This window comes from Anopheles merus, chromosome 2L (genome assembly GCF_017562075.2).
Source record: "Anopheles merus strain MAF chromosome 2L, AmerM5.1, whole genome shotgun sequence".
NCBI lineage: Eukaryota > Metazoa > Arthropoda > Insecta > Diptera > Culicidae > Anopheles > Anopheles merus.
Window position 1 is genome coordinate 15642944 of NC_054083.1, and position 24772 is coordinate 15667715.

At 44.4% G+C, this 24772-nt stretch overlaps 1 protein-coding gene across 7 annotated transcripts; it reads right to left on the reverse strand.

Annotated features, from left to right (window-relative positions):
- Positions 1–1917: 1917 nt before the first annotated feature.
- LOC121594850 (ras-like GTP-binding protein Rho1) lies at positions 1918–24650 on the reverse strand. Of its 7 annotated transcripts, none has more exons than XM_041918571.1 (6): positions 24552–24650; positions 23304–23799; positions 16851–17011; positions 5283–5432; positions 4629–4709; positions 1918–4463 (listed from the first exon to the last, which is right to left on the reverse strand). In XM_041918571.1, exons 2-6 carry the CDS (start codon positions 23341–23343, stop codon positions 4272–4274), a joined length of 624 nt encoding a protein of 207 aa, XP_041774505.1. In that variant the 5' UTR covers positions 23344–23799; positions 24552–24650; the 3' UTR covers positions 1918–4271. The 7 variants fall into 7 exon arrangements, with proteins under 7 accessions (XP_041774505.1, XP_041774511.1, XP_041774506.1 ...); XM_041918577.1 differs by having other exon boundaries at positions 23396–23799; positions 24552–24649; XM_041918572.1 differs by having other exon boundaries at positions 23304–23802; positions 24552–24633.
- Positions 24651–24772: the final 122 nt, after the last annotated feature.

Sequence of the window (24772 nt, forward strand, 5' to 3'; positions counted from 1 at the left end):
TATGTTTATCAGTACACGTCATCGACTGCGTGGTTCAGTCCAAACGACGTGCTACTACTATAAACCTTTCTCCACCTGTCCTCCCAAATAATGGGATTGGCTACAGAGTGCGACGGCGCTTATCCATCCAATATACGCTTCAAACAAAATGATTCAAAAGAGATTTTTACCGTACGCCGGACGTGGGTTTAAGCTGTCTTATCCTGCCCCGCGTTCAGGGGAGGGGGGCATATGCGTCGAAATTGTAAAACCGTTTGGTGGGGAGGGTTGTTTCATATTTGTGAGTGTATTCTATTGCCCAGGCCTCTGCCTGCCTCTGCACAATGAATGCCGGGATGGAACACTTGTAGGATCCGTATCGTACACAGATTTTCGGTTGGTTAACGTTACTTCTAGGTGTCTGTTGTGCTACACTACCACGGGTTAATGGTAAATGACGTACGAGCATGCACATATTTACTCTAGCATCAAAAACTTAAAACATAAACAGAGACGACCAGCCACGCCATGGCACCATACAGTGTTTGCCAATTTGCCCCAATTCGAAAGGTGAAACAGTTAGGCGGAACACACTTCACGCTATGGGCACACAACACAAACACACACACACACACACACCAAATGGTAATAAACAGCAAGTGGTTGTATTACAAATGACGGCATTTGTGACAAATGCACCTAAATGTATGCACTACTTAATAATAGATGCTAAAATACCCGATTTTTGTTGTTGTTAGTGTAGGTAGGAGCTTACTTCCTACAAAAACACGTTGCTGAGAACGATTTTTGCTCTTGCTGCGCGCTCTCTCTCTTCTTGTTCTCTACCCTAAGCTTCCTTCGCTGTCTCAAGAAAAGCTACACAAAGTAGATCACCATCAGATCGACTGACACGAGAATTAAAAAAAACATACCCATACATTGCAAGAGATGGACCTCGTGACACACCCAATGCCTTCGACATGATTACTAGCCTGCCTTTTTCTATCCAACGACGGGGGATATTGTGTGCTACCCGTAGATAGGGTGCGGAGGGACTCTCCATATGCATACAACTCGCAAATTTCCTCACATGTAAACATCACGAACGGTCCCAAAGTGTTACGAACATACCAAGAAGATTCAGCCACATGTACACTCACATGAACAACACAACAAACAGATGCCACCAAACAATCACACACACTACCCGTACACAGGGGGGAAGGGGTTCAGAGCATGATCAATCCGATCGTTCGCACGTGACTTAATTCACCGACACATACACACATGGAGTGCATATGCATCTTTGTGCATAACATCCCTGCTTTTGGGATTGGTTAGAGCGTACGTTGTTTTACTTCAGCATATCTCACTATTCGTATCGTCCGAGGGCTTTGTCGCATAACCTTAACGACCAAACAATGCAGTTCTTTCACAGCATTTTGTTGAAATACAAGGCGTTTCGCTTCTAAAAAGAAAATAAAAAAACAGTAAACATAATACGAAGTCGATCAGTATGTTGCGTTCTGTACGTGCACGGGGCTACTTACAACTTTTACTCACCTGTTCACTGTTTCCTTGTCAGCAGAAGGCTCCGACGCAATGACACCTCTCGGGGAACTCGCATTACAAAACAACACATCCATTCAACGCATGCAAAACTGATCCGGGATATGATATGATCCTTGAGAACACTGTAGACATCCGTCCACATGGAGAAGTTGTGGTACAGTTTACGGTTGGACACAGTTGTTTCCCATTTCTCCTCCGTATTACAAAATAACATGTGTTCAACAATCTTATCAACAATTACCGCGGCCATCACTACATTTACCTCCACCAACCTCTACCACCATCACCAGTATTACCCCCCCCCCCGCGCTATGTTTCATACGAAGATTATCGGATTGATGTTGTGTTGTATGTGTTTGGTTTCATTTTTATCATTGGTTAGAATTTATTATTCTGCTTTCTTTTTTAAAATTCTGACTCTTCCTCTCCTTCTCTTTCTCTCTCTCTCGCTATCTCTCTTCCGCGCTAATTTGTGTTACCCTATTACTATCCTAGATCCGATCCGTTTTCATCATGCTTCGTGTTTCATTTTGCATATGCACTTCAATTTGTGTCTGTTTGTTTTTTTTGTTTTGTTTTGCAATCATCATCGTTACTAAACGATTCCAACGCGATCCCATGGCGCGATCCCGCGACTTTTTTCCATTTCAAAAACACACACACACACCAACACTTCTCCTGCTAGTTCTGCTTTGCCAAAACAATGTGTAGCGTTTCCGGCGATGGGCGCATTCTTTCCCACTTACGCTACAAGGGAGAGTGTGATTTAAATATAAAACACACCGAATACAATTCGATTCCAAATATCCGATTCACTTCCTTCCTGCCTTTTGCCGCCTTCGAGTTCATGATCCGCGGGGCTAGGAGGTGCTCGTGGTTTACAGTAATGCGTGGTTTTTATCCTTCTCTGGTGGTCTGCTATGTTGCCTCCATTCAAGCCCGGTCGACTGTTTAAAACATCGAAAGCAGAGAAGATGCACACGACAAAGATGTTACAATAGGGTTTTTTTTTCTTCTTCTCGCTTACAAATCAAGTCAAACTAAATTTGCCTGATTTACCTTTCTCTCCGGGCTTGGTACTTTTGATCATAATCTCATTCTACATGGATGGGTGTTGTCGACGTGTGTGTGTGTGTGTGTTTAAACTTTTGCTCGGATATTTTAGCAAAAATATGCCATCGCGAACGAACGAATCATACACTCCTGGGGCTATTAAAATAAGAGTGTGTTATCTCTGCTTAACCTTCCTTTCTGCATTATACGTTCTATATATAGGGGTTTGTGTGTGTGTGGGAGTGGTTTGCTTCCTTTCAATTAAACTCCTATTCCGACTGTGATGAGCGCTAGCTTTCTCTGTCGTTCATGCTTTTGTTACGAAACGTTTTGCTTTTATCCCGTATAAGTGTTTTTTTTGTGTTGTTTTTGTTGATTTTTGCATACTCAACTCATTTACTTAATCGCTTACCGAATAGTTAATAATAAAAAAACCACATCTAGTAGATGCCATCTTATATATGCATGTATGTATGTATCTAAGAAGGTGTGTGTGTGTGTTGTGTAGATAAAAACAGGAAAAATGGGACCAAATATGAGAAACATGAACGTTTGAAGAAACTATCCGTACTTTTCTCCACTACCTTTCTAGGGCAGTGGTGTGCGCGAATGTGGATGCTTGACCTCTTCCTACTTCTGCAGACATTCTAACCAAGGCCCGTCGAATAGGGCCCGCACTTCAAAATACGTGCACTACACAACGGCACCATGTGATTGTTGGACGATTTGATTGCGTCCACACACCATTGCATACAAAGTTTTTTTGTGTTTAGTTGGGTTCTGTTGTAAAATGATTCCCTAACAGAGCAAACACGCTGCAGTTCCTTTTGCTTTTGCATAACAAAACAACCCTCCCTTGCGGGGGTGGGGGCGGTATCGGGTGAAAAGTTTTTGCCTTACACATCCTCTATTCTCTTCCATCATCATTTTCATCATCATGGCATGCGTTACGCTAGGTACACACACATTAAAAAAGGCGTTCGGTGACTACGCTACGTTCTCCAGCATGCAGAAAACTCTAGTAGTAGTTCTTCACACACCACAAAAAAGGAGCTGAGGTGACGCGCATCACTCACCCAAGTAGATCTATTCGCAGCTAGTGTTCACGTTCACTGTTGCCTGCTGTTCCCTCCTCTTTCCGTCTCCCGTCTAGGCTTCTTGTAATCCCTGGCTGTAATCCCTGGCATTGAATTGGTATGTGTTCTATCCTTTTGTTGTTTTTTTTATCTTCATTTTTTCTCCTTTTTTGGTCTGCTTTGTGTGAAAGGTGGTCGAAAGATGTTTCTTTTCATTCTAAAAAAAGGATTCTTTTCTTCGATCTCTGAGGCTTCTGCTGTTGCGTGTAATGATGTGGCGCTTTTACCTACGAATTAGCGTCTTCACTTTCCTTTTGCCATTCCCAAAACGATTAATGTTATAGCGCCACTCGGGCCATCTATCTACTACCACTGCCGTTCTCGATCCTCCACATCTCCACCACACACACGCTGATGCTGCGCTCTTCTACTTGCAGCTTCCCGTTGTTTGCATCGCTTTCTGCTCTCTTCGGTCGCTTGTCTGCTCTCCCTCTCTTACGATTCGCTTTACTCAACAGGCTCAGTAGTGTTTTTTTTTTCCACCATCGCAAACACCATCGCAATAGGGAGCACAATGCTGGCTTTGCTCTTTTAGAGCAGAACACATTTACTCTTCTTCTTCTTTTTCACCTGTAACGCTGCTCTCGTAGCAGTCTCGAAAACTTCACGCACGCCCTCCTTCGATTTGGCCGAACACTCTAAATAAGCGAAAGCATTTATTTTTTCGGCCATCGCACGTCCCTCCTGTGGCTTGACGGGCTCCTGCTTCATTTTAGCCAATTCCTGCAGCACAGCCGGATGTGAATCGGTGTTCGAGAGTGTGGGGAGAGTGGATACATTGTGGGGTTTGCGAGAAGAGGATTAGATAAAAAAAAGATATCGGTTAGCGCACAGTTCACGTGTGATAGGGGATGGAGCTGAGAGTTGCAGCCAGGAATATATACAAACCTTTATTGTGTGTGGGTCATTTCTGAGATCTTTTTTGTTGCCGACTAAGATGATGGGTACATTAGGACAGAAATGTTTTACCTATACATAAAAAGAGAAAAAAGAAAAACATCAATATTGTTTTACCGCTTTCTACATAGTAATACATCGTATTGCACTAGTTTTAAACTAATTAAATACACGCATTCGGGAACGAATGCTCATTTGGCGATGCCACCAAAAGTTGAACATCAACCAGTTTACAGTGTACCCTCCTCCTTCCTAAAACATCAGTACCCCAAGCTTGATTTGAGACCGATAGAATGATGATTCATTCACTCATGATCGCCTCGAATCGTGCGCCATGCTTCGCAGCTGCTGAGATTGCGTGTGAGTCATGGCGAATCCGCTCTGCTCATTCGCCGCGTACGCAGAGGAAATTGTTTACTGATAACAAAACACGCTAAAGCAAACAAGCTCACCGAGCAGTGTGTGTGTGCGTTGCAGCTATGCGCGTACTAAATTGCCGAGAATGGCCAAATAACAACCATACAAGAAAATTTAAATTTAATTCTGCTCTTTTTTTGTGGCATCTGACTTTGGGGATGGATTTAAATTACGAGCTGCTGTGAGCTTTTCAAGCTTCGCGTGTTCTGAAAGCCATCTCATATTTACCTCAGGGGTCCATTTTTCGGGGATGTTCTCCAGCGAGTCGGGTGAATCGACAGAGAAGCACATGAGAATAACATCGGTGTCTGGGTAGCTCAGCGGCCTCAGTCTGTCGTAATCTTCTTGCCCGGCCGTATCCCATAGTGCCAGCTCAACCTGAAATATAGAAAAGTAAGTAGAGAGAAAAAAGACCATTAGAATTATATTCCAAGTCTGTTGTGTGATTGTAATATGTATGATTGTCATAAAAAATTAATAAGGGAAATTCGGCACATTATAGAGATGAAAATAAAATATTATATTTTTATTGATACTGAAGGGGTAGCACTGGAAATTCATCTGAGAGCAATTATCGTATCAAACTCTGTTTTCTATTAATCAATGCCTGCGAAAGTCACAACGCACGTATCATCTTCCCTTTTGCATATTTGTTTCCGCTTTAAAACACAACTGTTGGACTGTCACATTCCAAAGCCCTTCAAAAGCGGTTTGATTACTCCGGAGGGTTGGAGGAGCCGTCGTGATGATCATGACGATCACGAAATAAGTATCATAACATTGTTGGATGGAAGTGCAACCTGAGCAGAGCAGCGAAGGAGATATCGAACACGGATGTATGTGTGTGTGTGTGTGTGTGTGTGTGTGTGTGTGTGTGTGTGTGTGTGTGTGTGTGTGTGTGTGTGTGTGTGTGTGTGTGTGTGTGTGTGTGTGTGTGTGTGTGTGTGTGTGTGTGTGTGTGTGTGTGTGTGTGTGTGTGTGTGTGTGTGTGTGTGTGTGTGTGTGTGTGTGTGTGTGTGTGTGTTAGCGAAAGCGGAAAGAAATGCATTTGACACCGAGCCGCTTGCTACCTAAGATTGGCTGATTTCTTCTGATTATTTGAATGAACCTAACCAACCTTTTTATGGGGACCAGCACAGTAACACGATGAGGAAAAATAGCGATAGTGTTAAGGCCCTACCAAACGAAAACGAAAAAGTGCAAAGGACAACACACCGCCAATCTGAGAGATTCTCGAAATTCGACTTGGTAAGTTAATTTTCGATCCCATTTTTCTGAAGCCTTTTGCTCTCTATCTCTCTCGGGAGGTTTTTGGAGCGTTAAGTAAATTGTCACAATCCAATGAAGTTTTTAGCTTTTTCTTTCCTCCTCAAACCTTGGTGTGTGTGTGTGTGTGTGTCTCGTGATAGGTGAAAAGCAAAATTAGCGTTATTGACGATGCCGAGGGAGCGTTACCCCACCTTTAGCAGTTCCTCCCCCTGGTAACTTTTAGTTACCAGCCAGCGGAAAACCGAGCGGCGGAGTGTGGTGAAGAAACTGGCGAGACGAGGTTGCCCTTTTCTCTGACACCAAAACTTCCACCATCACATACACACACACACAGACGCACGCATATACATACACACTTACAAAAAGGTGATATACCCCAATAGTTCCTCTCTCCAGGTGATGGTAGGCAGTAGTAGGCTACGCCGGGCGCGAGTAAGCACTGTTTTTTTTTTGCCTCGAAGTTTCCCAAACCCATATATACGCGACGACCTAACCACCACCGAGCGGCGAAAAGGAGGTGGAGGAGCAGGAGGAGGAATTTGTCTTTCGCCCTCATTCGCCACTAATTCGATATCTCTCCGCCGAAGGGTTGGCCACCCAATAATATAGCTCCTCCCTGCTGCCCCCTCACATCAGCCCTACTTAACAGAGGTCAGAAGACGTCAGGTGGATGTGGTAGGTGTGTGGGGATGGGGATGGAGAGAGAGAGAGGCCCTGCACGATAGAATGGAGACGTGGAAAAAGAGAAAAGCACACCACCAGCAGTACCGGGCGCGAGGCGAGAGCAGCACACCAAACAAATATGTTGGTGTGAACCACCCTGCCGCCCCCCGCCGCTTTCCCTCTGCCACCCCCGCCATGAGACAACATTAGAGGGTGGTGTGTCTGTATGTGTGTGTGCGTTTGATACGACGAAAGTTATCGGTGAGTTTTCTCTTATCAGTGAATCGTCCGTGTGCGCACCCGCAGCGCGAATGTCGATGCTGCTGCTGTTGTCTTCGTCGCCGTCGCCGTCGCCGCCTGCTGCAGTGATATAAATTCTTCACACCTTACACCTACTACAGCACAGTACAGAGTTCGGCTGGGGAGGGGGGAAGAAAAACGTGGCAACGCACGGGTGGTCATAGAGGCTCTAAGCTGGAGTGTGACGGCTGAAGAGATGTGGGAAAGGATGCGCGCCTCTCTCACTCTGGATTGGGTAGCGATAAGAAGCGAAGGTTTGCGTGCGTTATCCGCGTACGATGAGCTGAAGGCACGAGGAGGAGATACCATTCGTCTGAGCAGCATGTGTGTCTGTGTATTGGTGGCAATGTTGCGCTGATGTTAGAGATGATACACTGTGGTGTATTCGAAGGGAGTGGAGGATTTTTTTTTGTGTTATACCTCCACTACCAGATTTCTTATCATTCCCAAGGATGGGGAGGAGGGAATCGTCGTCCCCATAAGCGACAGTTTTCTAGAATCGGACAGAAACCTTAGCTGTAGCAGCTGCCGCCTCTGTCCCGCGGGATTGTTACTCTAGCGCGCGCTTGGGCTTGCGTCTACGGCCTCGGTGACAGTAGTACCCATTCCAAGAAAATGCATGACCTGAATGAAGAGCTGCATTGCACAATAGCTTGGGGGAGAGGAGGATGAGGAATGTTATGCGCGGACTTTCCCTGCCACTTCAAAGGGTGCTCTGCGATGGGGGCGAGAAGTTCGGTTGATTGTATATATTGTATATTGCTCTCTCACCCTCAAGCGGTCACCATCTCATCATCATCATAGTCCAAGGACCCGTGGGGCCGAGACAATGGAGAAAGAGCGATACAACTTTTTACCAACCAATGACTAATTGCAGAATTGTTTCCGGCTTCTAGTATATTGCGCTGCTGTTCGCTGTTGCTACTGACTGCTGCTGCTGCCCACTGCTTCGCTCTGGTGTGAGCCTCTCATCGCATTGCAAAATTAAGCCACAGCATTATAAGGGTCTTTGCGGCAATGCGAGTGAAAGAGAGACGACGAGCCCCAAAACCAATGATGTCGGCAATAGTGCCTCCCCCAAAGGCATGTTTTCCGTTTCATTTGTTCAACCGAACAGTACAATGCAAAGGCAAATTGTTATAACGAGTTGCTGCAGCTTGCAGACAATGCACCGAAGAAAAAACAACAACGGCAACATGGGGAACATGATGAACATGACAAACAAGTGAAAGGAAACACAAATTAAGCAATTGTACAATTAATTGCTGACAGAATGCATAATGGAGTTTCTCTAGTTCATAATCATGATCTGAGTTGGCTTTTAAATATTAATCCTTGATAAGAGAGAATATCGTAAGAGAAGAATCAGATCAGGTAGAAGTTGGAAGTAGGGTCCCGAGAAATCAATGTAAGAACGGGCCGGCTACGATTTTCTCTAACAATAAATATTTAAGAGTTGTTTTTAGAATAATTAAACTTTAAATATTATTGGTTGCATTTTAACAATACTGGAATTTGTGTGTATAACGTTATCACCAGGAACAATACGTTGAAGCATACAATTTTGCCACGCCTTCCTATGAACTAGTAAAACAATTGAGACAAATATATCGTTTTCTATATTTCTTTTATAGCCAACTTATATTCGATTGATTTGAAAATAAATTTAACAAAATGTTATGAAGAAAACATTGTGCAAAGCGGAATTCTTGTACTAACTAGTGCTAACTAGTGATGAGAAAAATGAAGTTTTCGTCGGAATCGATTTCGGATAGTAGGTCCGGAATCGGCTTCAGAATCGCAATTGGTTTCAGAAATTAGAATTGGCTTCGAAATCAGAATCGGTTTCGGCATCTTCAAAACCATAGACGTTTAGGTCCAATGATACTACGTATTGATAGGCGCAAAGAATCAACATTTAACTGTAAGCGATCAATTCTCATGGAGATTTCCAGACTGTTTTCGCTTCTGAAACTTATTATTTCAATTCAAGAACTGATTCTCATTCCAATTATGGAGTTACCAGACGCGTTTCGTTTCCAGAGCAAATTACGATTCCCAGGTCGATTCCGATTCCGGAGCCGATTCTAATTCCGGAATCGATTATGAAGTCAGCTCCGGAATTGGATCCAGAATCGATTCCGGAGTCAACTCCGGTATCGGTACCGGAATCAGAATCGATTCCAGCATGAGAATCGGCTTCGGAATTGATTACGAAAACGAAATCGGATAGGAACGATTCCGAGCTTCAACCACTATTGTAACACGTGGTTGGATGAAGTGAGGAGCAAGGCGTACCACACATCATTGACCCTGAATGAGGGCAATAATAAGGCATGCTCTAGTCGGGTTCAAAATAAATAAAATTCAAGTGCAACAGGATGTATACATCAACCTGAAAAATATCTTCTTTGAATTAGCTTGCAAAAAAAAGTGGCTCAGCTGGCTAACAATTATGAAACTTCAAAATATATTGATGAATGACATCTAATTCTAAGAGTAAAAATTTTATGTAGCATCATTCAAATTTATCAGAAGTCTAATGCTATGGGAACTGTACGAGCAGCGCTTTTAAAAGCACCTCCATTACCTTAAAAAACGATAATATATTTTTTTTTTAATTTTCTAAGCTCTCACCCATCAAATCAAACTGATACAGCTCTCGAGAAGCATATCAACGGCAGCTTATAGATATAAATCTCTCACACTATTCCAGTCTGTGTGTATGTAAATTGCCGCTGAATAATCGATCCGAGTTGAAGCACAGCATCACCCCGCCCGCCGCCGGTCGTTGCATATCCAGCAAGCAAACCCGGACAATGTAATCCGGTTGGCGATGGCAGCGATATGTGAAGCTTTCCCTAACAACTATAAAATGGAGGGAGTTTTATTATTCACCTTTTGCATCGACCGTTCGTCTCGACGCGTACGAAAAAAAGAAGCAAGGTGTAGAGAGCGCGCCGCCTGTCAGGGTCAGTTCTCATCTTCTAACCTCCGTAAAATAAAGCTGACATCATCCGTTTCAGCACCACATCCCACTAAAAGAGCCGAAAGGGCAACTGGATACGATCGTATATTGTAAATGAGCTATGTGAGTACTTTGTGTACATGATTCAATCTTCAAAAGCACTTTTTTTAAACTCTAATATATGATTAATATATCTTGCGTGAGTGTGTGTTTGTGTGAAGTACCTACTATTCTACCTTTTCGAGAACATTCGCAAAGGGTTCGCAAAATGTTGCAATTTTCAAGTCCACGTATCCTTTCTCTCTTTTTCTATTATTAGGAGGACGATTTATTTTAATACAGTCCCAGAAATAGAAATATGGTAAATCCTTACGGTGCCGCCCTATGGCATTCACCTTTCACAACCTTCGCTTCGATTGATCCCTTTAGCAACGTCCATAAAAGGGTTAACACGCGTACATCCCGACGCCGGATAGTGTCCAAAAACATTCCAGCCAGAATACAGAATGTTCGAATGGATAGAAGGTTCGGTTCGAATCATCCGAAACTCCTGAATCAAAAATGGAACATTCAGCAACAACGTCATGGAGAATTGACAGACATGCTCTGCTGCTGCTCCGGGGGCTGCCATCCTCCGCGTCTCTCAACGGAAACACCACAGGTTCGTCAGAGTCAGGCTAAAAATAGTACACGTGAGAAAGACCGACCATCTATAAAATGGAAGCAAATCATATTAGCAAAAGCCGCACCAATCCAACACAACGCGCAGAAAAGAATATGCTCCACGTGTGTGCTTAGGGTGGTGGTCACAGCGAACGGGCAGCGAGCGATTATTTAATGCTCTTCTGAAGTGATTGAGATTTCGCGTACCACTGACCGGGTCCCAAAGGGTAGCAAGCTTCTTAATTCCTTCCCGAACAATTATCGTTTGCTGCTGGCTGGCTTGCGCTTCTTGCTAAACTAATGAGACATTGGATCAATTTTCAGGTTCTACGCCGAGGCGCGCGTTTAGGAATCAAAACAAAAGCAGCGGTAGTAATAATAACAAAGAAAACAGCTGAGAGAGAAATTTGATGAAGCTCCAAAAAAGCTCCAATTATCCGACGATGTTTGCTAGCTACTACCACTGCATGGCTTGATCGTTAAAAGGTCAGTCTCTTTATGGGAAATAATGATCATCGAAAGTGATACTCCCTCTACCTGAGTTGTTACCGCTTCTCGATATTGCTAACTGTATAATGTGAATGTCGAGAAGAGTTGAAAAGAGGTAAAATAAAGGGAAGCAAAAAAGCAAACGATCGTTTCCGCGTCGTAAGGCTCCCTTATAAAGAAATCGCGGTGACCTAATGGCATAGGAATTTCAACAATTTGCAACATGAGGAGAGCAAACCTTCCCCGTCTGTTGCTTGCAGTGGAAGGTTTGAAAAAAGCTCCAAATATCTTACTTGACTGCTATGCTCAAGTAAAGAGACCTTTTGTGGTGTTCTTTTTAGTTGCATTTTTTTATGTGTTTTACTTCTCTTCTTCTTCTTCTCTTTGCGAGGTTATATGCGGTTCGGCTTCAGAGTCCAGCTTCCTAGGCCCTCTTAAAGCTAGTCCGCAACTGGTGGTTTTAGTCACCAACCTCTATAAACAATAGGACCGGCAACTTAGGCCATATGTCCTCATTTGTTTTACTTAAAAATGGTTTTGCAATTCATAAAACACTGAATGAAACTGACTCCGTTTGCTTATTACACTGTTTTCCGGATCAGTTTCTAATGTGAACGTCATTATTCAACAATTGCAAGAGGTTTTTTTCAACAGCCCAGCTGTCACAAAAAATGACAGCTGTTGAAAAACATCTTGGAAGTTTTGAATAATACTGTTCACATTGAACTGAACGAACCGGAAAGTAGTGTAAAATTTTATTTTAAATCTTCAAATTTTAGAAAGAAATTTTATAAATTATGAAATATTTCATAGCACCGTTTGTAGCGTATTTTTAAAGAAGACAAATGATCTGAAAACGGCATTTTGTGTCATGTGGTCCTCCACTCTACACTCATCTCATTTCGTTTGGTGGAGACGCCGAGATGTATGCTCAAAGTAGAATGGGGAATGGCTTTGCTGGGGAAACGTCTGAAGACCATGGTGGCCCCGCGTAGTTCTAGCCAAAGAGCCATGGAGGGTAAGCAGCGCGTGGCGGGGAGATTTGGAAAACCCGATTTTGATTGACGCCTGACACAGAGGAACATGGCGCGCGAACACGCAACACACACGGCAGGCAACAGGATTCGCAGGTATTCGCGATTTTTGAGTGCAACAAATCGACGTCTGAAAAAGGGCAGTGTGGATGGTGGTGGTGACTGATCGTACAAGAACGCGTTGCTGCAGCAAAGCAAAGCCAACAAACCATTTAAATAAGAACCACACATACCGTGCGCTCTCGACCATATTTCTCCCGCTAACCCCCATCTCCTCCTTCGACCAACGGAATGCATGCAGCAATGTGTGGTGAGAGTTTGAAATTTTGCGTTTCAATCATATAAATATTGACCATGAGCGAGCGCAAAACGGGCGTGCGCGCGCGTGCGGTCCAGAGCCGCAGCAGCAGCAGCCGCTTGTGGTCGTTGTTTGTGCATTTGGGATAAAATGGCCATCGGGAGAGATGGTGTCCGGTAGGCATGTGTCGGTCGGTTGGTGTGCTCCTTTTGCGTGTGTTTGTGTCGGTTTAGCTACACGGTGGTATGCTTTTGGAAGGTATGCACACCACACGGCTACATGATGATCGATGAATTGGCCGGCTGTTGCGCATTTTATAAATTATGTTTCGTCACGGAAAAAATCGTGGAATATTATATGCCGGTATATAATACGTACAAAAATGTTCATCGCAAAATCGCGATATACAAAGCAAACAGCTACAGTGTAAAATGGTGGAGGGATGATTTCTGAAGTAAATTTGTGCGAGCAGATCAAAGCCATCAAATCCGTTCAATCTCTTGGCCAGCTGCCAAGAACAACAATAACAAAAAGCAATCCACGCACGGACATTCCATTCCAGACGATTCATCATCACGGCACAAAAAATAGAACGGAAGCCATTCCAAATAGAGCTTTAAAATTGATGAGCAATTTAAGTCGAAATTAGAATGCATGCCTCAGTCCGTTTTGCAATTAAGACGAATGAACGAACTTTTTGTTATGAAATCGTTGTTTATGCAGCATTGATAAAGTCATTGATGGATAACCGATTGTTTGATAAACACAACACAGCAAGAATATTGTAAGAGATTGTTTGTTAATTAGTTTCCTGGCTTTGTACATTTTGTATTCATCATATAGCATTTGAAATATATGTAGCATTTGATAACTAAAAAAAACTTTTTTTGCTGCATCACAACAATAAAAAAAAATTGATTCAACCATTGGAGCAGCACGGAATCAACCGAAATAAAACAAAGCCACAACTGGAAAAATCCGGAATTGAACAGGAAACTATGTGGCTAAAGAAACGGGCCACAAACAGAGGAAAAACGAAATGGTGATAAAACAGACGGCACAAGAAAAGACAACAGTACACAACTTTAATTAGTAAGTTGAACTAACTCTCGACAAGGGGAACGCGTCCGCCGTGTCTTGCGCAAAACAAAAGGAAAAGAACCAACACAAAACGTTCGCCATTAAAAGTTTTGGCCAAAATGAGGTTTACAATACAACGCCTCCCATCGAGTGACCGGAAAAAAGGAAAGGGAAACGCCGCGACACACGATGTTGAGTATTTTTTTGGATGAGCCTTTTACTCTTCCAGTAGCTCACCCCCGACCGGAGAGCTCGAAAATATGAAACATTAAAATATTGACAATAAAATAGAAAACATTTAACAAGATATATCTACCATGTTCCAATTGTAAACCCTAATTTAATAGAACAATAAAATGTAGTACATGTTTTATGCACCAAAGCTGATCACATAACAATCAAATTGGTTGCAAACTGCTACGGGATGTGCAAACTATCTTCAATTTTGCCAGAATTGCAAACCGCAGCAGCAAACCATGCAGCAATAACAGGTTCCTTGTAAATGTTAATAATCTCCTAACAAAACCCAGTGCTCGAGTGTGTTCCTTCCTCACAAAAGAACACTTCTACTTTCCATGATCCTTTCGCGATCATCACACGAGCCAGCAGAGCTTGTGAGCGTCGAAGAATATGCAGCCAGCCAGCATGGCCGAAGCAGCAAACAGGAAGAGAGTCTTTTCCGCACTTTAGCATCATGGGGGCCTCCCCAACCAAAGCAAGCACCCGCTAACGAGGCCAAGTGTGGACAGACATGTGTGGATCGCGGTGTGCGCGCGTCGTCTGCGTTGTGCTATTCTTGCTCCGACGCCGTTCCATCATAAAAACTCCATAAAACTCTCACTCTCGCGTGCCTCGTCTCGAGGAGTAAGAGGGAAAAGGGGTGCACACTTTTTGCGGCATGCTGATGGCTGGTGGGAAGAAGTTATGGCCCCGTCCCCGTTGGGGTGATGATGTTTTCAAAGCGTCTGCGAAGGAGAGGAAGGAGCTATGAAGATCAATTGGTTCTAAGCATGGGCAATTTGAATGCCTCGGACTTCAATCCCGGGTAGCTGCGTGCCTAGTTAGCAAAATATTTTAACACTGTTTTCCAACATTTGCCAGCGTAGAGAGAGAGAGTGTGTGTGCAACATAGTTTTACATTTCTTAGAACGAAATGAATGTTACACAGGCGCTTCTTCGTACCGGCGGCAACAGCAGATCGAGTGTTGTTGGATCGTCGGAAAGCGGTTAATGTTAACGTGTGCGCTCCTCTTCTGCCCTTTTTCTGCGCTCGGGCCAGCAAAGGAAAAGCAAAGGCAAGCAAAAATGCTACTCCATCGTGTTCTTGATCCCCGCACGCTCGCATAAAACACACCCTTGAGGGGATAACTTCATCCAGGGGGACGACGACGACATGGTCCACCGACGTTCTTGCCATCCCCCCATGGCATGGTATGTGTGCGACGTTCCAACCGGCCCAGACCCAGCCAGCTAGCCAGCCAAGTGGTGTTTGTTTATACGAAAACGCACCCTGCTCTTGTGTCTTGTGTTGCTGCTGCCTTTTTCTTTTCTGCTCTACTACTGGTAGGCCGGGGGACGACCGCCACCACAGCAGCGGATGAACTTTCGTCCCTTTTCGCCATTTTCCTTTCGCCAAATGCCGCGCTCCTAGGCGTTTATTTGGCCTCCAACGAAAAGACGAATGATGGGGACGTCTCTCACCGGCTCTCTCTCTTTCTATCCCGCTCCTTCTGCTGGCGACTTTAAACGAACGTATGGAGTTTTGTGTCCCACAGAAATATTGCTGTCCCCACTACTGTGTGCACATGAGGCGTGTGTGTGTGTGTGTGTGTGCGTATGATGTGGCAGGTTCGTTTGCCTTCTTAATTTGCACATAGGCGAAGGATAGCAAAGGGGGAAACATCATGTAACCTCCCCCCTACTCTGCTCTGCAGCTGCATAATTTCAACCGTTTGCTTCTAATGCAAACGAAACATAATATATGCTGTTGTTAAGTATCACTATTTGATGGGGGGCTACCTATAACAATATTGTTGGTGGAAAATAAAACTGAATGGTTTATGAGAAAGGTAAGCAATAAAACATGGTTAATTTCATGTTTAAAGGAAATGTTCTTTGTGGTCGGCGGTTAGCTTCTACTTAACTTAAAAACGACATATTAAATGTAACGATGCATCCATGGTGTTGGGCAGCTTTTAGATTCGCATAGAGACGTTGGCCAAAACCATTGAAACTTTAGGTTTACTAAAAGGTTTATATATAATAAAAATCGATTTTGAGTACCAATTCCAAAATAAATCGATTGGTGTGATACTTCTCCTTCTTCTATTTGGCATAATATCCTAACGCGGATATATGCCGGCCTATACAGGCTTTTGAGACTTAATTCATCAACCACGCAGCTGAATAGCCCATCCTTGCTGCGGGGGGACGGTCCATTCTAGGCTAGAACCCATGACGGAATGTTACTGAGTAGTTCACGTTGACGACTGTACCACGAGACTTACAGGCCAATAAACGCTATTGAGCGATACAATATTAACACTATCCGGTAGCTGGAGTACATTTTATACAAAGATCGTGTAAGAACTGTTTTATGCAATAAACTGTGGTCAACTGACGCAACAAATAAGCATTACATGCAAGTTCAGGGCATAATTAATAGAAAAGTACTTCAAATTCTTCCTGTCCCACCCTGTAGATAACCAATCCAACATTCGCTACAAGATAATCAAAAATTAGCTCCTTGATTTCTACAATTCAGCCACATCGGAGTGAGCTGTTGTGCAGTTTCGTTTCCCCAAAAACGAACGAAAAGCTTGAATTTACAGCAATTAATTTAGCTGTGGCAGTGTGTGAGAACCTCACACAACAATAAAGCTGATAAATCGTTCCCATTAAGACTCCCCGAGCTGACCCCCACCGCTGCTAACGATCACATGAGCCCCCGCCGTCCGTGCTGAAGGGGGTATCGAACAACGAAAGGAGCAAACACAGAAGGTAGGTGGTGGAATTGGGGTAGTATGACTCACCTGCTTGCCGTCGACTTCGATGTCGGCCACGTAGTTTTCGAACACGGTCGGCACGTACACCTCCGGGAACTGATCCTTGCTGAAGACGATCAGCAGACAGGTTTTACCGCAGGCACCATCGCCGACGATCACAAGCTTTTTCCTTATAGCAGCCATTGGTTCTGTTGGTTGTTTGCGGGTGTGTGCGTGCGTATGTGTCCAAATTGCGGGACGCGGTTCCGGCCAGTGTTTGTTGTTGGCACAATGGTGGCGTGTTGGTGGATGTCACACAAATTTGATTTCACCCATTCGCCAACACACGCGTCGGGCGGCAACCGTTGCCGGGAATAAAGACGATTTACGGACACACCGGACAGCACCAGACCAGCGGCAGGAACGATGTCGACGATGACGATGATACGCCACGCAAGAGATAGCCCCGGACGACGGTAGAAGGGTATCACCAGCACCACCACCAACACAAATCCGGACGCGGGTCGTTGGAAGACGCGAAAATATTCCAAGCAAGAAGTACACACGTTCGAAACGCAGCGAAATCCGCACCCAAAGGAAAGAGAAAACACGGGCAAACAGAGCGGGAGCGCGTCGACGTCGTCGACGATGAGCCAACGGGTTTGAGTGTGTATGCGTGCGTATGATGGGAGCAGCAGAGATAGAGCGAGACAGACACGGCACGGACGTTACAAGCGAAGCAACCGTTTGACGAAGGGCGCGCGCACACGCACACAATCACACACAACCGCACGGCGCACAGTTTTACGCACACGGTCGTAGATGATGGTGTCGCGATGGGATGATGGTTTTAAAGAGAAAAAAAGATTGTTGCGTCGTTGTTTCATTAAGATTATCGGACCGGAGGGGACGAATTTCCACACCAAAGAAACCAACCACACGCACACAACGCACACACGACCGGACCAATACACAGGACGGGCAACAAGGCGTTTGCCGCACACGCGCGCGCACACACACACAACACACACACAGATACACCGTTCAAGTGTAGCATTTCAAAATTTCCATAGGCGTAAACGCGTACACCATACACACAATGGCACCGGAAGCATCACACACACATACGCGAGCGCAAGAAGGGAGCGATATCGTCATCGGTGGAATTTTGAGACAATCATCATGGCGATCGCGGAATGTCGCGGGCGCGCGTTCGTGTCGCACCGTCGTGTGGCCATTGAGAGACGGTTAATTTTTCATTTTTTTTTTTTGCATGCAGCATTAATTTTGCATAATGTTTCCGTATTTTTTATGTAGATTTCCATTGCGTCGTATTCACAAGAATGTGAATAATGAGACAATTTTTTTTTGTGGACCGTTTTCACACACATACACACGTTTTTTGTACAATCACCAGCGTAAAAGCGCGCGCACACAGGACGAACGTTATGCACACACATACACACAAGCGCACACGATCACCACGTACGCACACACATACACATACGGTAACAGGAGCCCAAGATGACCCGTTCGCGATCGGGTGAGACGGCGGGTCAAGAAAAGGGATGCACAGAGCGCAAGAAATATCGGCATCACATCACCCCCCAACGATTCCGCAAGTTACGTTTTTTTTTCGTGCACACAAAGCGAAGGCGACGATGATGATGACGGTGGTGGTGAAGAACGACACATCCGGTGATTTTCCGCGATGTCCAGCAAGGTCCCATTGCAGATCGCCGTCGGTCACCGTTTGCGTCCCGATCGGTGCGGAACATCCGTGGACGGGCGAGCGCGCACGCAGCAAGGGTGTGTCAAGAAGGGCGGCCGACAGGGAGCGGCGGTCAAAGGCAGACGAGACACGGCAATGATCCGCGGCGTTCGGGGATGATTTATTTTCAGCACACACCACATATCGATGAGCGTTGGGGAGCGCACAGAGCAAGAGAGAGGAAGTAGCAGCAGCAGCAGCAGCAGCAGCAAGATGATGATTTCCATGAAAAAGAAAGAAAGAAAGAAGAAACGTTCACAGACGAATTAGCAAGAGATGGTAAAAGTGTGGTAGTAGATGAGTAAGCTAAGATTAAAATCTTTTTCGCTGTTGCGCTTCTCGGAAAACCGACTGTGCGTGTGTGCTTGAGGTGTGTGTGCTCTGCTACGGCTGCTCGGTTGTTGGTTGGGGGAAAAATGGTCCCTCTTTGCCCGGGGGTTTTGTGTCCAATTCCAAATGGGAAACTGGCAACAGGAGATAGGGGGAAGTCGGCCGCCGCCGCTGTCTTCAAGGTCTAACCAGCAAGAGCAAACCACCGAAACCGATAGAGGGAGGGACACGCACACGGCCCCTGGGTTGCAGAGCTAATGCCACGGCATCACACACCAGAAAACTCGTCGTACCGTATGTGCTTCACCTACAACGGAGATGATGGCAAAATTTGCACGCGCAAGGAACAAAATTGACTCACTCGTTGCACCCTTTTCTTTAGTTGGAAGGAGGAGAGTTTGCTTCTTTTCACGTAAGCACCACACACTAAAACTGACGATGACGACTGACACACGACGAAGACGACGACGAGACTGGACAAACACGGGGAGTGGAGCTTTTTCTCGAAGCTAAAAAGTAGGCGCTGTTGCTGCTTCACCAATACGCGCACACACACGTACGGTATGCGCTCGTACACATACGCACACACAACGGACCCGGCGGAACCCGAGGTTGGTGACGTTAGGGTTTCGTCCAGTTTTTCTCTCTTAACGAAACCACTACACAGCTGTTTAACGAACGAATTCAAATGTTCCGTTGGACATTCGCCGGCAAAAATATGTTCCTTTCATTTTCATTCCCAGCGTGACGCGATTGGATAGAGGGATACTTTGTTTTTATATAAAACCATTCATCCATCATCAGTTGTCTTAGGTTGGCAGTTCTACGAAAAGGCATAATAATGATGATCTGTTATCACATCTTTCGACCAGAAAATACAGTGGAGGAAGAACATAGTTGTTGTTATTAGGAGATTATCACATAACGAGAGCGAGCATTGAAAACTGAGTATAATTTCCCTGATAGGGTTTAAAAACAAGCAAAATCTAATTATGTCCCTATCCCTTTCTTCTTTTTAACACATTTAAATCTATTCCAATCATATTAAAGATCATATTTATATGCTTCTGTTTTCTTCAAAGGGATGAAACTGTCAAAACCCCTAACTTCGGGAACTATAAATTGTCTCCCTAATCAGAACCATGAGTGTGTGTGTTTTGTTGTCTAAATACCATTTTCAGATAGGAAGCTACCATACAGCAACGGCAAACAAAAAATTATACAGATAATGAACCACCACATAGCAAGATGATGGATGAACGGTTGAATACAGCGAAGTGGAGGTGTTGTTACTGCCAACAAACGCATTGTGAAGGACACTTAACAATTTCACAGACGAAAAAAAAGCATGAATAACAGCAATGGTGTGTGTACATGTTATCAGGCATCTAGAATTAGACTCGACATCTTGCATCATGCTTTGGAGTGGTTTTAAAATACAGATTTTAAATAAGTACAGGTAACCTATAGCGTATAGGTGTACGAATAGATTTTCAAAATAATGTTCAGAGAAAAAAAAACGTGACAACAAAATCATCATTTCAGAAAAAATACCATAATTATGTACAACAACCCTTTGTCTTTGCCATTGATTAAATAGCTATTATTAACCCTAAAGTAAAATGTCCGTTCGAAGAACATTTTTGCATTTGAGATATTTGCTGACAAGACCAAAACAATAATATGATGATAAAAAATGTTTCTAACAGGATAGTTCTAAAGACTAAATGACCATTATTACAGGGTTTTGCAGGAGTTCTCATAGCTATGGGACACTTTGTTGACTCTTTCTTCCGTGAAATGAACTTAACTCTTTCGCGACCATAAGATTACAATTCCTTAGTTAATATAAAGTAAGAGAATCCTACGAAAAAGTTGTTTTATTTTGTATTCGTTCAGAGATATATTTACCATCATCGACATATGTTTTATTTTGACGTAATGTCAACAAAATATCAATAAATAACAATTTAACTCCCAATAACGAGTTTTGTTCAAGAGAAAAATATTTCCCTTGGTCGTGAAAGGGTTAATGTAATGGGAATTGGACTCTATAGTACACTTATTGGACAAATCCAATAGGAAATTCTAAGGAGCCTGTCCAAATAGGGTGCCATAGAGTCCAATTTACATCATATGAAGTTCACTTCCTGTGAACTACTATGAGAGCCCCTGGAAAACCTTGTAAATCTAATTAGTTACATGTTCACCAACAAAAATCTATGCATTCATGTGTGTATGCACTTTTTCGTGTTTATGAGTAATTTTAATTTGCAATGAATTCAATTATTATAGCCCTTACATGAGCGTCAGAAAAAAAAAACAGAAATTATATTTAAATTGCGTAACTAAGGTTGTAAATTACACATTGCAAACACATTTTCCCTCCGCAACTTCGATTCATTGTTCAACTAATCGGAACAACTTTACGAAAATGTCTAACTTAACAAAACAGAACTTCACTCCCAGCGTCAAGTTTGGCTCCAATGCTTGACAATCTACTAATTAATGTCCGCGGGGCGGGACCCCAAGAGGTCTTGGAAATGTACCGGATATGTAGAAGCAGCACAAACACCACCGACTCCGATTCCGGAGCCGATTCCGTACTCTAGCACAATTCCGGAGTTGACTCTGGGGCCGATTCCGGAGTAAAAACCGGAGCCAGTTCTGGATGTCGACTCTGGTGCCGATTTCGAAGTCGACTCCGGAATCGGCTCCGGAATCAGAATCGGTTCTAAAATCGTAATTGACCTGGAAAGCGCAATTTGCCCCGGTTAGAGAATCAAGATTGACTCCAGAAATGAATTTAATTCCGGAATGATAATCAGTTCTTGAATAAGAAGTTTCAGAAGCAAAATCAGTCCGAGAATCTGTATACGAATGTATCGTTTACAAATAAGTTTTGATTCTTTGCGGCTATTAATACCTAACATCATTGGACCCAAACGTCTATTCTTATGCAGATGTCGAAACCGACACCGTTTAGAAGTCAATTCCGATTCCGGAGCCGATTTCGACTCCAGAATCGATTCCGGTTCCGAAGCCGATTCCGAAGCCGATTACAGAGACGATTTCGGAAACTGATTCCGGACCTACTATCCGGATTCGAATTCAGAAAACTTCGGAGCTAGCCGGAATCGATTCCAACAAACTGAATCCATTTTTCCCATCACTAATACACTTACACACGCCGCTCGTCTTGGTTGTCTCGGGCGTGTTGCTATCAATGCGGAACGCGAGAACCCATTCCCAAAAGCAATTGGAGCGAGTTTGATCCAGTTCCGACTGGATAACCACCATCGCCTCATCGTTCTGATCCTCCACGAGGCACCACGCACCACGCACCACGAAGATAAATGGAAGGTTCACCATCTACCCATGCGGCCGCGTTGAAAGCTGGACGTTTCTGTGAGACGCACAACGCAAACGCATTCATATGGTACCGCTTCTCTTCTAGGATGGACGTAGCATAACGCCACAATGCACCACCCACCAGCACCCACCCACAATCATGCTGTCTAGTTGGTGTGTGTTTGCCCGTGCAATGTGGAGTGGGGTGCGTGTTCGCGAGTGGGTGGTGTATTCCATGCTGGCGGCTGCTATGGAAACATTCGAACGCACTACACAACCGAACAACAACGGGAACACGCATGAGACGGCCGTCTTCGATTCCCTTCCCCTTGTATCATCGGGCAAACCCGGAACGGCATTGTTCTCGTAGGGAAAACACCGATAAAAAGGGTGTGTGTTGTTGTTGTTGTTGCTGGTTACGGGTTTTTAAGTTTCTTCTCACTTGAAGAAAATCACACACACACACACACACACTTCAATTCACACTTATCACCTGTACACTAAGCTCCCAAAAGGGAATCATTGCGAAGGTGAGACAAAATGCATTCGGTGTGTGTGTGTGTGGATGGCGTTTGCATAGTGTGTTGCCTATCTAAGCAGGCATAGAGAAAGCTAGAGGCGAAGAAAACACAACTAACAGAGACACAGACTAGTGCTAAGCTTCTAAAACACACACATGAAACTAAACAAAACAAGCAGGAAAAGGGTGACAAAGCAGGTTTCGCTCCTTTCCGGGGAGGAGAAAAGAGGGAATCTAAACTGTAGCTGCAGCTGCAGCACTGGGATCGGGGGGGTGGGTGGTGGTGGGCTGATTGAAACACGGGGGAACTAACAACATCGGCATGCGATAGGGAAGGAATTTCATCCGATGATTAAGACATCGCGCAATTGCGAGCGCTGAGAAGAAAGATGTAACCAGACACACAACACACACACACACACTGGTGATGGGAGCTACAAAGCAAGGGTTTTGGGACGAGGGAAAGGGGAGGGGGTGCTCTAAAACGAAATGCAAACAGTAGTAGATTACAGATGAAAACAAATAATACCTGAATTAGTTGGAGAAGAGACGCATGAAAGACACCACATTACTTATCTCCTTACACCACACATGAAACAAAACACTGCACAATGGATGTACCTTTTTTCTCTTTTCTCTTCTTCTTCTTCGCGTTTTCAAGTGCTTCGCGCGGGTGTGTGCTTTTTGTTTTTGCGGCTGGACGACGACGACGACGACGACGACGGCGGCGGCACGACTCTTTTCACTAGCAACAAAAACACACTATTTTAATGTAACGGTCCGACCAGAGTTACAGCTGCCGCTGATGCCGAGCGATGATCGAGATGATGATGATGATGATGAGGTGACGTATTTGCGCGCTGCCCTTTGCTGCTTTGCGTCGCACGCCAAGGGTTTCGGTTTGTTCGTTTGTCTGGCTGGCTGGCTGACTGGCCGCTTGCCTCCTCCCGGCGGTGCGTATGGGCGTTTTGTGAGTAAAATGTATCTGTTTGTATGTGTGTGTGTCTGGTTTCAGCTTTTCCGCACTGCTGAAGCGAAAGAGAGAAAAACGAGGGGGTGGTGATGTAGTAACAGAAAACAGGAAAAATAATAAATACAAAGGGAAAGAAGGCACCACTTTTCAGCTGTAACTTCGGTAACAGAGCCAATAAAACAAGATCCGCTGCTAGAACAGAATGCTAAAGAAGCTCTATCGCGACCATGCCAAATGGGTCTAGTGGGCAGGAAAATGGCTTTTTTCACTCCGGGAAAACTTGCCGTTGCTCAGAGCACACTCAGCACATGGCATGGAAGGGGGTGAAAGGTATTGAAGGGCCGCCCACCAAAGAGGTGCCCTATATGTTTGTGTGTATGTGTGCCTGTGATTTATGAATAATAATATGCCTTCCTAGGGCAGGTTAATGCGAAATAGAATATGACGGTGCACTTTTCCCGTCCCTCCCCCTGCCACAACGGGTGGGATTCATTTACGGGAGAAAAACTAAACCATTCACTTTCCCAACCGCGACACTAGAGGGAAGGTGGGAACGATCGGGTTCTGGGCGGTTCTTAGTCTTGTGGTATGTTTTGGGCGCTCTGGTTGCCACGGTCACTCCTACCGTTCGGGAAGAAAACTACTGCGGATCGTGTGCCTTTCTTTGGGGGACAGAATGGGGATGAAAACAGTTGCACTTCTGTATTGCCCGATTCAATCGAGGCCGCCCAAACCGAGCAGCAAGTTGTTTTATCACCTTCAGTAGCGACTGGGAAATTCTATGTTTGGATTTTACACACACACCTTTTTTCCTGAAAAGAAAAACGTCGTCGACCGACCGAGCAAAACAACGACACGGGAAAGCGAACGATGTGGAATGGCAGGTTGGGTCGGGCGCCAAGTGCCATCACAGCATGACAGATGGCAATTGGGCAAAATAATGAAAATAAAGGTTTATTAAGAAAGAAAATGGAGAAAATGAATAAGAAAATGTTAAGAGAAAAAATAATATGTCTCTGGTTTTA

Excerpts from the sequence above, each read along its gene's own strand:
- LOC121594850 (XM_041918571.1), bottom strand. The coding sequence starts at position 23,343 with ATGTGGTGTCTTTCATGCGTCTCTTCTCCAACTAATTCAG. Across the intron at positions 17,012-23,303 it reads CTCTTCTCCAACTAATTCAG|AACCAATGGCTGCTATAAGG; the intron begins GTATTATTTGTT and ends AACAACCAACAG. Across the intron at positions 4,464-4,628 it reads ATGACCCACACACAATAAAG|GAATTGGCTAAAATGAAGCA; the intron begins GTTTGTATATAT and ends GCTGTGCTGCAG.